The sequence below is a fragment of the Raphanus sativus genome, chromosome 4 (assembly GCF_000801105.2).
Source record: "Raphanus sativus cultivar WK10039 chromosome 4, ASM80110v3, whole genome shotgun sequence".
NCBI classification, from domain to species: Eukaryota; Viridiplantae; Streptophyta; class Magnoliopsida; order Brassicales; family Brassicaceae; genus Raphanus; species Raphanus sativus.
In genome coordinates this window covers 733,142-749,654 of record NC_079514.1, presented here as the reverse complement: position 1 = coordinate 749,654, position 16,513 = coordinate 733,142, and the positions used below count along the sequence as shown (strand labels likewise).

General features: G+C 34.1%; 3 protein-coding genes across 30 annotated transcripts; 2 read left to right on the top strand and 1 right to left on the bottom strand.

Moving 5' to 3' along the window:
- The first annotated feature begins 2,978 nt into the window (after nt 1–2,978).
- LOC108855343 (methionine aminopeptidase 2B) lies at nt 2,979–5,025 on the top strand. 4 transcript variants are annotated; one of them, XR_008944109.1, is made up of 6 exons: nt 2,979–3,546; nt 3,725–3,770; nt 3,856–3,954; nt 4,042–4,141; nt 4,235–4,560; nt 4,721–5,025. XR_008944109.1 is itself a non-coding variant. In XM_057006788.1 (5 exons), the coding sequence occupies exons 1-5, from the start codon at nt 3,363–3,365 to the stop codon at nt 4,247–4,249; spliced, it is 444 nt and encodes a 147-aa protein (XP_056862768.1). In that variant the 5' UTR covers nt 2,979–3,362; the 3' UTR covers nt 4,250–4,667. The 4 variants fall into 4 exon arrangements, 1 of the variants encoding a protein (XP_056862768.1); XR_008944110.1 differs by having other exon boundaries at nt 4,685–5,025; XR_008944111.1 differs by having other exon boundaries at nt 2,981–3,546; nt 4,045–4,141.
- Nucleotides 5,026–6,683: 1,658 nt separating this feature from the next.
- On the bottom strand, nt 6,684–10,116 carry LOC108855344 (uncharacterized). Of its 25 annotated transcripts, none has more exons than XR_008945399.1 (6): nt 9,889–10,075; nt 9,666–9,759; nt 9,514–9,595; nt 8,908–9,023; nt 8,729–8,818; nt 7,738–8,097 (listed from the first exon to the last, which is right to left on the bottom strand). XR_008945399.1 is itself a non-coding variant. In XM_057009742.1 (5 exons), the coding sequence occupies exons 2-5, from the start codon at nt 9,745–9,747 to the stop codon at nt 6,911–6,913; spliced, it is 312 nt and encodes a 103-aa protein (XP_056865722.1). In that variant the 5' UTR covers nt 9,748–9,759; nt 9,889–10,116; the 3' UTR covers nt 6,684–6,910. The 25 variants fall into 25 exon arrangements, 2 of the variants coding, with proteins under 2 accessions (XP_056865722.1, XP_018484647.1); XR_008945398.1 differs by having other exon boundaries at nt 8,908–9,049; nt 9,514–9,590; XR_001950019.2 differs by having other exon boundaries at nt 9,514–9,590; nt 9,889–10,073.
- A 1,541-nt stretch (nt 10,117–11,657) lies between these two features.
- Nucleotides 11,658–13,426, top strand: LOC108855342 (calcium uniporter protein 1, mitochondrial). Its single transcript, XM_057007836.1, has 2 exons — nt 11,658–12,346; nt 12,713–13,426. Exons 1-2 carry the CDS (start codon nt 11,774–11,776, stop codon nt 13,172–13,174), a joined length of 1,035 nt encoding a protein of 344 aa, XP_056863816.1. The 5' UTR covers nt 11,658–11,773; the 3' UTR covers nt 13,175–13,426.
- Nucleotides 13,427–16,513: the final 3,087 nt, after the last annotated feature.

Below are 16,513 nucleotides of genomic sequence, written 5' to 3'. Positions count from 1 at the left end.
CCTACCACTAACAACTGGTATGTTATCTAACTCCTTTATCAAACCATTTTGACAATTACTTCTATTATTAAACTTTTAAGACATTATAAACACTTCACAATCGAAATACCCAAAACATTAACTCACTAACTAAGCAGCACAAAACGAATAACGATCATATGTCCTTTATTATTACCCTTTCAGAAAACACAAACAAACATGCACATATTCATCAATTGAACTAAACTCAATAAGATAGATGAACCACAAAGTCAACGACCCCGCGCTTGCGCGGGGCTCCGCCCCTAGAAGAGGCCAATTAGATTTCGACACCATTTTTACTTTGTCTTTGTTCTCTATAGTGGACCAAGCCACATTACATTAAGAGACAAAAGATATTTTATTCAAGGTCATGGCTAGTCCAACCTCATGATGCTTAAAGGCACACATCTAAAAATCTCTGATGCATTACATTCCACATAAATCAAAGTGGAATTTATCAAAGTTTCAAAGACATTCATATGAATAGTCTACATATTGAAACTATGGGCAAAGGAAAGAAAGGATTCCTTATGATTTATGAAAATGCCCAAGGCCAAAGGAAAGTCCTAGAGACTATGCCTACTATATCTATAGGCCTTCTTTGAGCCAAGATAAATATGATTGTGGGTTAATACCCCAAATCACTTTCCAAAGAGTTCAGAGAAGCCTTTAACATATGGCACGACATGCTCGGCTATCCAGGCTTTACTCTTGAACTCAACTGGACATTCCTTGAAAGAAAGGAAAAGAAGTCCGACCAAGGCATTGCCTAAAAGGCATTATATTCACCCTGTAAGACCCATTGAATTAAGAAGAAAATATGGTTTCCAACAATGGGCAAAAGAGAATAAGAGTACCTAAATTAAAATCGCCTAAGTGGTCGAGACTACATTCTCTATTGATCTAACGATCAATATGATAATAGGCAAATAGCCAGGGCAATCATAATCATGTTTGATTGACCCACGAAAATTATCACTTAGATGGCATTTCCATACTTAGCCATCTGAATTATGATGCAGAGATTTAAAAGGGCACAAAAGCTATCCCATAAGATCTCACGTTTGTGCAATTTATATCTATGCACAAGGGAATTTATTGTCCCAAGCACTACGAATTAGAGTATGTTCATGAGGGGGAGAGGTAAAATCCCATGATACATGACCATACTAAAATCCGTGAAACATGGTCCACAACCATATTACATATTGGTTGAATTTATGATATTATGACCATTACCTATAAGGTTCAAAATCTAAAAGTCCATATGCTTGGGGACATCATGAGTTATAAAAGATTAACTTGCATCAGGCCATAGATATTATATCAGGCCATATAAGTGATAATAAATATTCCCACCTCAGACTAATACGGGTCATGAGTCCAGACATATATCAAATTAAGATATTATGAATGAATCCACCACAAATATATGTGCCATCTAAAGATCATAGAATCTCATAAGGAGGATTGGGAATATATATGTTGGATATATATTATGAATATACTTTCTCCATAAGTTTAAAAGAAACCTTGAGCCAAAATGGGTGATTTAATCATAGGCCAAGGAACAAGGATTACATAGAGTTTATGAATCCCAATATCCAACATTTGAAAGGAGAAGTAGTAAGCTGGTAAAGAATGGTATCAACCATCATTGTCTTGGCAAAGATCCTCGGACTAGAGAAAGATTTATAGACGTCCATATGCTACAATGATAGCAAAATAAAATGCCAGACACATTGACCCGAGAAAGAATGACTATGTCATCCCAGCTTAGCACCACACGGTTTTGATGTCTTAAAGACACAACCAAGTTGCTACAGAGTCTAATATAAGACCAAATATATGTTCCAAAAGGAACCTCGGAAATCAAAGAAAGGTGCAAAAGAAACCGAGGTCATATATTTTCCAGACAAGCCCGGGATGGCTATGGCTGAGGTGCCTACTAATGTGGTTCGGGACGCTGAGCCTCTTGGTACCGAGGGCATACCCATTGACTATGATGAGATCTCAATTAATTATTTGATGTCTGGAAATGGAAGGAAACCATATATATATATAAATGTGTCGACACAATACATTCATAGAAAAAGCGCGAATATGTAGCACATGAATAATGAATCGAGGATCATGAACCCACGCAAGAGTACTCATAATAATGAATAAAGAAAGAAAGAAACGTGGGGTTTCTAAAAGTGACAGATAAAGGCGTATTGAATTGGCCATGAATATGTAAACGCCATATGATGCCCAGTGAATAGATAAATCCTGAAAGAAGGATAAATCGTGAGACAGACCAAAGGAGGTCTATATAATCCAAAGTGGTGGATACTACTACATATGTCACTACATATAATGTCTGGAAGAAATTCAAAAGATGTAGTATGTTATATATGACTCACTGGATGATAATAATATTGGTACCTAAAAGGTTTACCAAAATGTACTGAGCTCAGAATCATAAGATGAGAAAAGAAGTCCTCATGAACAGCATTTTCCTAAAGCTGTCCATGGACTGAATTAAATTGCTACATGTAAGCAAATGAAAAAGGTTCTATAAGAACAATTCAAATCAGTCCATAGAGGAATTTTAAAAACCTTGTGTTATACTAACCAGCCTAAGATAAGGTTAAATGGTTATTCATCAAACCTTGGAAAGGTTATAGACCATCACCACAAATTAGCCAAATTTGGTAATACTTATGGTTGGTCAAAATTCTCAGCATGAACCAACCAAGCTGTGGTATGAATGAATAAGCTATCATAAAGATAAGCTATAAGATCAAAGTTCATCTTTGAACAAAAAGGTGTAGGACCGCATTATGCGTCCATATGCGACCAAACGGGTCCGACCATATTATAAGTATAATGCCGGAGTTCACTCCCCATATAGAAGACACGTGTCCTTTTCACTAAAACGCACAGTTTTATTTAACTGATGTTTCTAACTATTGCGGGCTTTGCGTATGGGCTTGGGCTTCATGATGTTTTGACTTTTTATGTGTCCATTTTGAACTTTCTTCTTCAGGAATTAGGGTTAGCCGTTCTCTGCGATGAATGAGCTCTAGCAACAATTGTGATCAAATCGAGCATCCAAATCGTCCTCGAGATCAAGCAGCCATCGTTTCGTATTTGGTACTTAACCCCAGACGTTATGAGTTGTCTTCATTCATTGGCTTTAAGAGATGTCTTAACTCCACCGACGAGAATCAAGCACGACGTCTCATACAATGATATCATCCAATTCCAAGGCGGTTTCTTCAACTATAAAAAGGGCTCTTCGAATACAATAAGCTTTCTCCGATCCTCTTATTCGTTGTACGACGAATCGATTAAAGATGGCGAGCGAAAGCCCTGAAGTCGTTGTTGCTCCCGTTATGGAGAATGGTGGCGCTGAGTCCTCCTCCTCCTCCAAAGGGAAAGAGGAGGAACAATTAGAGTCGGAGCTTTCGAAGAAGCTTGAGATTACAGAGGATGCAGTAGAAGAGAACGAAGAAGACGCAGAAGAAGATGGAAGCAAAGGTGAATACTTTACTCTTTGTGTTCTGTTTTGATCATGTAGTTTTGAGCTTTTTTTTGCTGACTCTGTTTCATGTACCCATTAGGATAAAAAAGGATCCGTTAGATATCTCTTTGTTTCAGATTGATTCATTGTTCTTAGGTTGATTAATATATTGCATGTTTCTTTTGTTGTTTTAAGGTGAGACATCAACGAAGAAGAAGAAGAAAAAAAAGAGTAAAAGCAAGTAAGACATTGTTTTGTTTTGTCTTTTTCTTTCAGTTTACTTGGTTTGGTGTTTGCTTTAGTGATGGTTTCGGTTATGTTTGCAGGAAGAAGCCTCAACAGACTGATCCACCTACAATCCCTGTCGTTAAGCTTTTTCCATCTGGAGAGTTTCCTGAAGGTGAAATCCAACAGTACAAGGATGAGTAAGTTTCATATAGCTTTTGTCTTTTTTCATCTGTTAAGAGTCTTTTTGTTGTCATGACACTATGGTATTGATCTGAGCGATGTAGCAGTTTGTGGAGAACAACATCTGAAGAGAAGAGAGAGTTGGAGCGTTTGGAGAAGCCTATATACAACTCTGTACGCCAGGCTGCCGAAGTTCATCGCCAGGTTGACTTTCTTTTAACAGATCAAATGACCATAGATTATTGTTTTTTTTTGTCTCGCATTTTTTATTTATTTATTTATTTGCTAATTTTTCAGGTAGAAAATATGTAAGAAGCATAGTGAAGCCTGGAATGTTGATGACCGACAAATGCGAGACACTTGAGGATACTGTGATAGGTTCCAGTTCGTAGGACGAGCAGAGCAATTAAGAGAATGGAAGCTTGAGGAAGAAGAAACATATGAGACAAAGATGGTCAAGGTGGATAGCAAAGACTCTGAATGGAATAGAGTCTTTGCTCAAGAAAACAAAAAAAATCCCCAATCATGGCAACTTCATCTGTTTTTCTTGGTGGTTTGAAGACTGGTCACTGCTCATCCACTATCCATGTGCAATTACTCTGATTCTGGGAAGCTGATTCTTGGTGAGTTGAACCTTTTTTTTCTCATGCTCATAGTATTTTTTATAATTCCGGTAATGATCTTCATAAGGATGAAACTTTTATATAGAATTAGATCTTCATTGAACCTATTTTTGTTTTTTCATAGTGCTCTTTGATAAAGATCTCTTTTCACATTCGGTAGGACCGTCTCCAGACTGGTTCACCGGTGCAGCCAGAACTTCAGGCTTTCAGACTCACTTCTGAAAATCCGGTTCAGTGATTCAACCAGTCTAGATGTGCTAATATCCTGTTCCTGAAGAATGTCAGGTTCGGTGATCATGATTTGCTTCTTCGCCTAGCCAATACCAAGCACGCATCTTCCAGGCATTATATTATAGATTATGTATTAACGTTGTTTTTATTTCAAAATATTTTCTCTTATGTAGTTTGGTATGGTTTATTAAAAGTCTAAAACTATAATAAAACAGAACCAACTTTTCAACATAATTGTCTTTTCCACACTCCCGCTTTTGGTTAATTAACCACACATTTTAGACAAAAAATGCCTGTAACAAAACTTCAACAACGCAGACTAGCCCAAAAAATTAATAAACATCAAACCAAAGAAACATCCAGTATAATCCATAACAAATTATAATCCTACAACGCTCTTAAGGCATTTACTACACTTCAAGCGGCTGAATATAACATCCAAAAAATCTGTTCCAGATGATACCAAACAAATTAAAAAAAAAAAATCAGTTAACCATGTGAACCAAAGACAGCAATAAAAATTACATCACATCCCGCACGTCAATTTTGAACCCTAAGTATCTTCCCAAGAACAGGTTGTTTAATATGAAAATTTTCATATAATTTGCAATGGTGGCTTGCAATCTTCGGATCGGTGTAAACTTGATATAGCGAAATGAGCTTCTGGTTTGTCGATTTTAATGGTGTCTGGATACAGAAATTGATTTTTCCTTCACGCTCCTCCTCTCATCGTTCACTGTAATCGGTTTCTGTTTGACGTTTGTCTTTGAACTTTTATCTTGCGCTCTGAATTGAGCTTATGATCATTGGAACAATCTTCGTTAATTCCTGTTTGATTTTGTTCGCAGCATAATTCTGAGAAAGAGTTGCATTGAGTTAATATCAAATTATTATGCCACTTGCCTTATTTTAAATAATAAATTGGCCATTTTTCTAAATTATAAAATTTAAGAAAAATCTATTAAATTCAATAAATACAAATATTGAGAATAAAGTAAAATAGTTATGATTTTTATGAATTGTTAATATAGCAAAAATATATAATTTCTATAAAAATAGTAAAATTTGTAATAAAATAGTGAAATTTATAATTAAAAGAAACTGAAAATAAATTAAAACTTAAAATATACTTTTATGATTTCGTTTATTTGTTACATGCGCGTAGGGCGAATCCGAACATTTAAAAACAAGTTTTAATTAAAATATTACATTGACCCATAAAGTATACAAAATTCTGTTTCTTGGTATATTTTTTTCAGGCTTTTTTTGGTAAGATGACCAAATCCCATAATAATTTAATAACTACAAACAGTTGTTGATTATTTATAAGAGTAACAAAAAAAAAATCAAAACTCTTTTGTTGTCAAAACTTTATTTGTCGTTGTATAATTTTAAATGTAGCTAGCTTAATTGGTTCCAAATTTCATCAAAACATCATTCTTAGAAATATGTTACCCTAGAATAAGAAAAATTAATTTTTCACTATTCATATAAATTTTCAAATTTAAAATTCAAACTTTCATATCTTTTTCCTTACACTATTTGATAAACATACTAATAACTATCTTACTAATCACTACCAACCTTCGAAACCTCAGTTTATAAACATGAAAACGCAATAACAGTAATATTTGTTCCAATAATTACAAAGATAAGATATGCAAATAACAAGACATATGAATTAGTTGGTCATTTTGTATTTAACCTACTTAAACTGTGTAACCTCCAAATTTCATTTACACACTCATAGATAACATAGGAATACAAAATTTAAAAAAAAACAAACAACAAAATCCCATATAAAAAACGAAACACGTATCGATAACGTATCCGGCCCCGCGCTTGCGCGGGGGCTATGCCTCTAGTAGTTGCTAATCGTGAAAAAATTAATATAGTTCAAATTTAAACATAAATTTATCAATATCGACTTCGATATAACCACAACTTAATTTCAGACAAAGTTGACATTTATTACACGAACTTGTTCTCTTTTATTCCTGATAGAAGAAGCAAATCACAAATGGATGTGCTTATAAAGCTGAAGTTGTTCAAGCTTTTGCAGTGAAAGCTCCAGCTTCAGTTAACATAGGAACCAACTTTCCGTCTTTGTGCTGTTTGGTTACCGCTACAAAACAATGAAAATCACAAAGATTTTGGTTCAGAGGAAACGCAAAGGAAAAATCTTTTAAAAATTTGAAACAGAGTTTGGATCCTTCAGGTGAGTCTGAATCAGTGTAATAGAAATATATTTGTTTTTTTTTAACACTGGATTTTTATTAATTTGGGATGGCAATATACCTGAAAATTACAAACGAAAGATGAGACAATGATGAACATAATGGATCACAATGATCTTACCAATCCTAATCTAGGATGGAATTCTTGAGAAACATTGATAACTTAATCCTTACCAAAAGTTAATATATATTTGATTTATTATTTTGTATTTCATTATAGATTTTTTTTTTATCCTACTTCCATACTTCCATTTTCTGTCCTAAACTTCTTTTCGTGTAAAACATTTTTTTAAGGGTGGCATTTCGCTTATTTTATCAGTTCGGTTCGGTTTGGTTAATTCGGTTTTAGAATTTTTTCAATTGAAGTAAATCATAGTTGGTTTGATTTGGACCGATTTCGGTTCAGTTTGCATTTCAGTTCGGCTTAATCGGATTTCTCTAAGTTTATTTCTTTTACGAAAAATCATGTTGTAATCTTCAACCGAACCGTTCGAGTTGGGAAAATCTTCAACCGGAAGATTTGATAGTAACTTTGGTTTGGTTCGAATCAGTTTTGGTTCGGTTGGTTTGAATCGGTTTTAGTTCGGTTTTTTTGTCCACTCCTATATTTTTACTCAATGTAATCTATAAAAAAATAATATAACACTTGATCTAGACTAAATAGATAGCTGACAAAAAATACAGTCACACCAAAAATGTCAAAATGAACTTTTGAAAAACATGTCTAAACCATTAGAAGATATGATCAGAATATATTTTAAAAAAAAATCAATGATGAAGTCTACACCAAAAATAAGTTTGATTTTGTCAATACATTAATCTTGTTTTGCACTTCTAGTAACTGATGTGTTTTCTGCACTGCATCACAATGGACTGCAGCCGAGTTCTGAGATGCTTGAAACTGACGATATGCAGAGACTGTTGAAGACTGTTGGTCAGACGGATGAGTTTTGTTACGGCTACAATATCCCGTACCAAGCTCAGGTCCGTAACATGTACACTAATAGAGGCTCGGGAAAAGCTGTGGTGGAATGGCTTAAACTTAAAGCTGTCTTCATACGCAAGAAAGCTGCAGAGAGGAGGCCTCAGATTGTAGAGATTAAATGAATGAAAAAGAAACTAAGAGAAGTCTCTTAGGGTTAGTTTCAAAAAATAAGAAAGAAAAAAAAAGTCTCTTAGGCTCTTATTTTCACACTTTGCGTTTTTGTGAAAGCTTCCGTAAACACAAGAGTTCATCTTTTGGATGAATAATTTAAGAGTACAGAGAAGTGGACTTTGTATTGTCTTGTAATACTTTACTTGTTTTCTCTCTTATATTTCGTGTTATTTTTTCTTGTTTATGTCGTTGTTTTCATGTTAATTATTTTAACACTTATGCTTCATTTCAATCTCAAGCCACAATTATATAGATGTCTGCTCTAGAAGAGTTTGACCAAGAATTGGAAGAAGATCATAGATGTGGCACCGTAACAATGTAACTCAGTCGTATTTTATTCATTTTCTATTGGTTAGCTTTTTGATGTAAGGAATGATCCAGAGTAGTAAAAATGGTCTTTTCACACAAAAATCTGTAAAAAGAGCAAAAACCAACCATTCATACTCTTCTCAAAAAAGAACTTACAGATTATGGAACTAAGAATCGTTCAGAGCAGATGTAAGTTCTGAACATATAGATATTATGGAGAAGAGACAGAACTTACAGTTGGTCCATAGTCGCGGAGCTAAGAATCATTCATACTCATCTCAACAACTCTGATATCATATGGAAGTTGTTTCCTTGCATTTTGCCACTAACATTCAGGAAGCGAAAATAATTAGTACGACTTTCATATAAACCCGAAGAGAAAAATTTTAATACCAGGTATGACTGTAAACATACCTGAGCGGGCTTGCACTGACTGTCACAAGTTCGAATTCTGAGATAGCTTTTGCAACATCTACGAACACTCGCTGTGCAGGTCGTTGTGCGGCCAGTTATACTACCATTCATGCAGCCTGTTATGTCAGAACAAACCCCAGATCTAAAATCATAAAAGCAAGCATGTTTAAGGTATGATTTAAAAAGGTATGTTTCAGGTTAAGACTAACACTGTTTGATTCATGCAATCGGAGATCATTGGAGGTTAACATAATCACATGCTTAGAGATTTTTTTTTTTTTGTGATAATATCCTAACTGAAATGACAAATATATCAATGTCGCAGATCTCGTCGTCTGTAAACATAATTTCGTAGCTAAACCTTCAGGAAAAGAAAAATCAAAATACAACGGAAACTCCAAGACGAACAAAACAGAAAACTCAACAAACACAGAAGACAGTAAGTTCTAAGAGATAAAACATACACACTGAGAATATAAAAATGGTTTTAAGTATAAAAATCAAAAATTAGAAACTTAAACAAAAACCTAATAAAACTCTTCCTAAAACAATAACAAATGCTTTCATGTCAAATCCAATCACCAAGTGCATAAATTGATATTAGACCTAGCATCAAAGCGTTCCCACTGCTTTGTGAGCTTCGTCTTTATACTTAAAGCGGACAAATGCAAAAAGCGTATCACCTGTCCTAAAACGAAAAAACAACACACATCAAATAAGAGAAGCAGGAACTGACTCAATTACAAAGACACACAGACCATTGTTTCTCCTGAAAATCGATCTCCAGGAATAAAGGCATCCACAACCTTTCATACTTTGCAGACAGAGGATAGAGATCATATGCAGTTGTACCTACCCAACATAGAACAAAGCCCTAAATCCCTCAGAACGAAGATTATGATTTAGATTTCCAGATAAAGAAGATTCTTTCAGGTGTTTGGTCTGAGAGTGAAAAATACATGTTCTTCGAGGAGATAGTACCTGGTGAGGGTGGCTATGATATCCGAAAATCCATGGTAGGTCTAATAAATCAGAGGCCGAAGAACAATACGAATCCTAGAATTGTAGTGTGGTTCTTGAAGACGAAGAGTTTGACTATTGATTTCAATTGGCCCACTTAACACACGTAGTAAGCCTATCTAAATCTCTGAAGCTCAAAAAAAAATCAAACGAAAAAAAACAAAGAGCTGAACACGTGTCCAAAAACGCCCACACCCTATTGCTGATGTGGACGCAGGAGGTGATAGATAATCCAACTTTATTATTATAGATAGTATATATTAAATTTAGGGTGTGGTGTATAATCAATGGTTAATGGCGTCCATTCTTTTTTTTTTTGGAATCACCGTGTCTTGTGGTGTTGGTACATGCAGCGTGAGGATTTAGGTTTTATATTTTGAGCCCTTTTATTATCTTATCCGTATGCTCCATGTGCATATATTCGTCTAATACTAATATGACATTATCAAAAATATACTACCGTTAAAATTACAAACATAAAGTAAAATTACAGAATCTGATTTCCTTGGTTGATGTTGTGGTGTATCATATTCATATGATGATAATGCGTCGAAAAGGAATAACTACAAAGTTTGGTATAATCCTGATTTCCGGGAATGTATGAAACTCTGGAAACTAAATGGATGTCTATTTAAAATCCTTTGATATTATTGTGAAGATTCTAACTAAGCGGACCTTATATCCAGAGCTATACTACATTAATAAGAAATATTATAGTTGGTTTAATATATTGAGGTGCACATATTTCATATTTGTAATGGTTATAAACAAAGTTGTATCCCATAATATTTTGTGACTATAAAAGAACGGGCCACTTGCGCAACCAAACCAATTGTCACTTGCTTGATTTTCCAGCATTGTTTTTTATAACTTTATAGAACTGGGTTGAAAAAGAAAATGAATTGCTACTAAAATAAATTTATCATTTAATTTATATTAATGTTAACTTGAATTTATATCAACTATATTGATTTTAAAGATACTAATAAATAGTTTTGTAACTGAATAGTTATTTGAAATTTCCATTATCTTTGTAATTTCTATAATGGTTTTCAATGTATAACTATCAACTACATTTTTAAATAAATTATATATTTTTGTTCAGTTAACATATCTTATTTGGTGATACTCTTTATCCTAACCAGTTTTAAAAACAAAACTTATTTTATCATTATATTATTATTATTTGGAAGATAAGCCTAATAATCTTGAGCTCATTACTCTTATCACCAAATTAAACCAAATAATACAAAACCTTTCACCAATTTGGCAAAGATTAAATGGAAAATGTGGCAACACGTCAACTTTCAATATTACCGGATTTCCACATATACATACACACAAACATCATCCTTTCTAACATAATCATCTATATGTAAAAGATAAGAAGTCAGAAAACCATTTTCTTACTATATGTAAAATGGATAAAACAGAAAATATGTGGCGACACGTTTTTAGTTTTTAAATTTGTTGTTTGAAGAAAGATAATATTTACAAAACTAAAATTATAATCGAACGGCTATTGAGGCCCCGCAAGATATCACCAACAAAAGATCAAACCACGTGGACGGTTGTCAGCTATCCAATATTTCAAGAATTGTTCACAAAAATGCAGCTTCGTATATAGTATTTGAATTGATATATATCGGCTGACGTGTTCGGGACCCACTTAGTTATTTTGTTTTATGACAAAAAGTATTGTAACAGAAGACTTTGGTTATAACCTATATAAAGCTGTCTTGCCCAGATATTGTTGTTCAATGTACATCGAATTCACTCTTTCTCTTTGTTGTTTCTTTTGGATTTCGTATTTGATTATTTTGTTACTTTTATTTCGATTTTGGCAATGGCTATGGGGAAGCTTTTGTCGCAGCGTCTGTTCAACATCTCTAAGATGTCGTCGCAAGGTCTCATGAACTGTCGAATCTCTTCTTCTTCGTTGGCCGTGCGAACCAGGGTTCCCAAAGACCCAGGAGAAGCCTCGGTTGATCCCGAGCCTGACGATTTGTCGGTTCCTCGGAGGTTTTTCCAGAACATCGCCGTGAATTTGATGGATACGACTCTGAAGAAGCCTGTTGGGGAGAGTTTGATGGATAAGCTTCGAGAGATGGATGTGAACAAGGGCCGGATTCGATTAGACGGACTTTCGCCTCCGACGAAACCCGCAGCTGTGGAGGAGACGGTGGCTTTGGGGCTTACCGTGCAAGACGCCAAGAAGTTGCTTAGAGCTGCGCAGATTGAAGTTGTGAAAACGAAGTTGATGGAGACAGGGAAAAGCTGGATCACTTACTCAGAGTTTGTGCGTCTCTGCAGTGATTCTTCTTTGGGTCCTGATCATGGAACTTGGATAGCGAAGATGCTTGATGATTCAGGAAACGTCATCGTTTTGGGAGATTCTGTTTGCTTAAGACCTGATCAGGTAACTTGTTATTGTTCTTTTTCCTATTTTCTTAGGCCAAATCCAAATAATCATTTAATTTAGATCGATGTTCAAAAAATCACTTGGTGGTCACTACGGCGTCTATACCGATTTTTAAAAAAAAGTTTTAGAAAATTTGTATTGGTTACCGAATTTGCCGCCTAAACAAAAGCTTAGGCGACGCATATACCAGTTCCCAGAATATTGATTTGGATTGTTGAAAAATTAGTCATTAGTCTCGTTGATCATAAAGCTGTCTTGTGTGTTTTAGATGCTAATCACGTCTATTAAGGCTTAATTATAGAGGTGGTGAAATTTCTTGTTATAACCATAAGTTATTTATGTTATTGTCTTATGTGTGATCAGGTAACCAAATCCATCGAGGGCCTGCTTCCTTTACCACAGATCCGTAACCCAAACGACCCAAGAAGAAAGGAGCTAAAAGAGCTTGAAGCCATAAAGAAGGTCATTGACCAGAAAGCACATTCATTGGTGAGAAGAGAGCTTCAGGCTGGTCTGGGTTATATGATCCTCCAAACCGCATTGTTCATGAGGCTAACCTTCTGGGAACTCACATGGGACGTTATGGAGCCAGTCTGTTTCTATGTCACATCTATATACTTCATGGCCGGTTACTCTTTTTTCCTTAGGACCTGGAAAGAGCCTTCCTTTGAAGGGTTTTACCAAAGCAGGTTTGAGGCTAAACAGAGGAAACTGATGGAGACTCAAGATTTTGATGTTGGTAGGTACGATGAGCTGAAGAAGCTGTTTAATCCAAAACCTTCTTCAGCTGCTGCTTCCAAGATTCTTGGAACTATACATAATTAATCTTTGATAAAGGACAACTTGTTACATTTCGTGATGGTGTCTCGTTGTCCTAACCTGAGAAACATATACTATTAACAACCCAAAAACTGTGAAAGAAAACAAAATAAAGTGTTTGAATAGGTGCGGCTTATGTTAACTTTTGGAAGAGTAGATAATATATCGAGTATGTATACTACGTAAAAACTTTGGAAGTATAATCATATATTTGTCCAACAATATCTCCATGTGTATGGACTTTCATTTCTTAAGTTTGAGGTTCTTAATTTTTTAATTGTATACTATTATTGATTGTACTAGATGATGCCCCGCGCAAATGCGCGGATTTTTTTTATGATTATGATTTTAGTAAAAAACTTTTGAATCTTAACAAATAAACACAATGGATAGAAAAAATAGCTATATACCAATTATTTTCTTACCCTTTCTTCTTCTCACTTTTATTTTTTTATAGTATAGTTTCTTGTTTAATCATTCTTATAATTGTAGTTGTAATAAAAATGACATTATAATTGATTATACTGAACCGAACCGGATTTTGGATAATTCGGATGATTACTCGGCTAAGTACACAAAATCAATCACATATAAAATTGAATTCAGTTTTCGGTTATTATTTTAGAGTGTCATTTCTTCTCGTTTTTCAAAATAGTAAGGATCGGTTAGGTTAATGAAAACCGAACTGTAAACCAACCGATTTAACAAAAAAACTAAAAGAAAAAGAAAAAAGTTGTTCACCCAAGTATCTAAATCAAACCTAATTTCTCTTTTCGTTTTGTTGTCTGGGTACAGCCGTCTCTTTCTTTTATTGCATCTCCTTCTTTACCTCAGACTCTTGCTTCATCTCCTTCTTCATCTCATCTCATGCTTCTTCTTCCTTTGTTGCTGTGTTTTTTCTCTGGGTCAATTAACACGTAATTGTTTTTTTTCATCTCTTTTTAAAACGAAATTATATTAAAGTTTTAACCCAAAAAGGTATCAGAATCTTATATTCTAGCACCGGAGAAATGTTGGCAAGACCAACAGGACGAGGATTAGACAAAACATCGAAACAGAAAACACAACAAGATCTACAACTCAAAAAATCTAAAGAGAGAAGATACTCAAGCGAGGGTGAGAAGACCGAGCAAGGAGCCCCAACTCTGAACACGGATGGTTAGCGGATTCGGCGTCCCCGGCGTGTTCGAAACCGACCATGGACCCATTTAGGATTATTCTTCTCAGAAAGAGCCATCTTCGGAGGGTCCCGTGACCTCGAACGCCGACAACTTTCCTCCGCCGTCACAACGCGTCTATGGCCACCGCGCACAAACACTAAATTCCACCAGCCAAGAACTCTTCCACCTCTAAGATGGAGATATCTCGGGTAGATAAGACGAAAACAGAGAAGATTATAATAATGATTCACGTTTAACATGTGTATTAGTAGTCCCTTTATAATGATGATATTATCGTAAGTCGCTTAGGGAGAAGAAGAGTATTTAAGTTTCTAGGTAACTGGAGAAGAATGAGTAAATAGTTTGGCGTTCGATTAAGCAGAAGAAGAAAGTGACGTGGATGGACCAAATGTTGTGAGTGGTGTTTCTAGTTTTTTCATTTATTGACATGGCAGTCTCAAATTCATTTTAAAATCTGATGTGTCAACTGCTGGAGAGAACCTTGCTTCATTACTGTGTGGATTATTGTATCCAGATAATCTCAATAATGCTAATGTATCATATCGTCACGTTTGTAATTTCTTATATATTAATATTATTTTAGGAGCACTAAATAAAAATAACCTTGTTTTCATGGTGATTTACATGGATGCCATTTACACTTGGCAATTCCACATGCACTCTCAGCACTTAAATCTAAAGATCATTTATTAGCTAGAATAATTACAGGATTTGTCATCACCCGTCACATTATAACATTAACTATAATATATGATTCATTGAGATTTTCTAACCAAATAAAAAAACGTTGATAGTCAATTCTATATGATTGTCGATAATTTAGTGATGGCAATGATATATATATATATATATATATAATGCGTGCATACATATATAGTTTTATATAACACATGTGATCACCGCTAATGTTATGTACTTTTATAGTTCTATTTATATTTTCCTCATACATTTACATATATATCATATATCATATTATAAAATCTTTCTTAATAATAACAAAAAAATATAATGCATTACTATGAAAATGATGAAATGATAATGCATTCTTTTTGTAAGAATACATCTTTTGATCTGTGATTATAATGTTTTCTCGAAATCAAGATTAGGTTGAAAATTCTATGATCTTTAAACTATGAAAGTATAAAAAAAAATATTACAATGAACGTGTTAAAAAAATATATTGCATTTTTATTTATATGAGTCCAATTTTTTGATCTGTAAATATAATATCGTCTCTATATCAGTTCAAAATATATATTTTTTCCTTTTTACTATGAAAGTGTTAAAATATCTAATGGTTATAACAATTAGAATGCATTCATTTTGTATGAATCCAATTTTTTTTAAAAAGTTGTTGTAGTGTCGTCTCTATATAAATGTTATATACGTTCACACATTCATAGTTAATGTAGGCTCTAATTTCATTCGTATCTCAGTCAAATCACTTATTAAAGTTCTTTGTGTTAGTATTTGCATTAAAGAAACATATCAATCAAGGTCATATGATATTGTGATTGATAAAACTTTAATGTTTATCGACTTTTATATATTTTGTTAAACACGATTTTAGTAACCAAAGGCAATCAATATTAATTTCCTGATGATATGTGGGTTGAACATTTGAATTAATTTAGGCATATATGTACACGATTTTAGTAACCAAGGCAATCAACATTAATTGCCTAATGATATTAATTTATGCACATTTTCAATAAGACAATTATGGTTAGTAGTTTTTATCAAATATTGTGATTGTTTCACGTAAAAAATTTTGATTTCATAATCAATATTTACCTATCATTTATTATCAATGCGTAGTTCATTTACAAAATAAAATTAAGAAAAGAATTAGGAAATTTCTATCAGAATATCGGGTTTAGGTAAGTCTTATGATACACATGTTTATATGAGTCCAATAATGTTCCAGAAATCGCCGCTCTCAGACTGAGGTATACATTTTTCACATATTTTGTTAACTAATGTTTTAAATTTCGCAATGTGATAAGTGATATTTTTTTTATTCCTCATTATATGATTGTGAACGAAGGCTTCAACTGATGATACTATTCACGGCACTATTCACGTCCTTTTCTAAGAACTTGCTTATCAGCATGATTGTGACAACCCGTCCCGTGGAACATCTGCCCATGGACCCCAGGCTCAC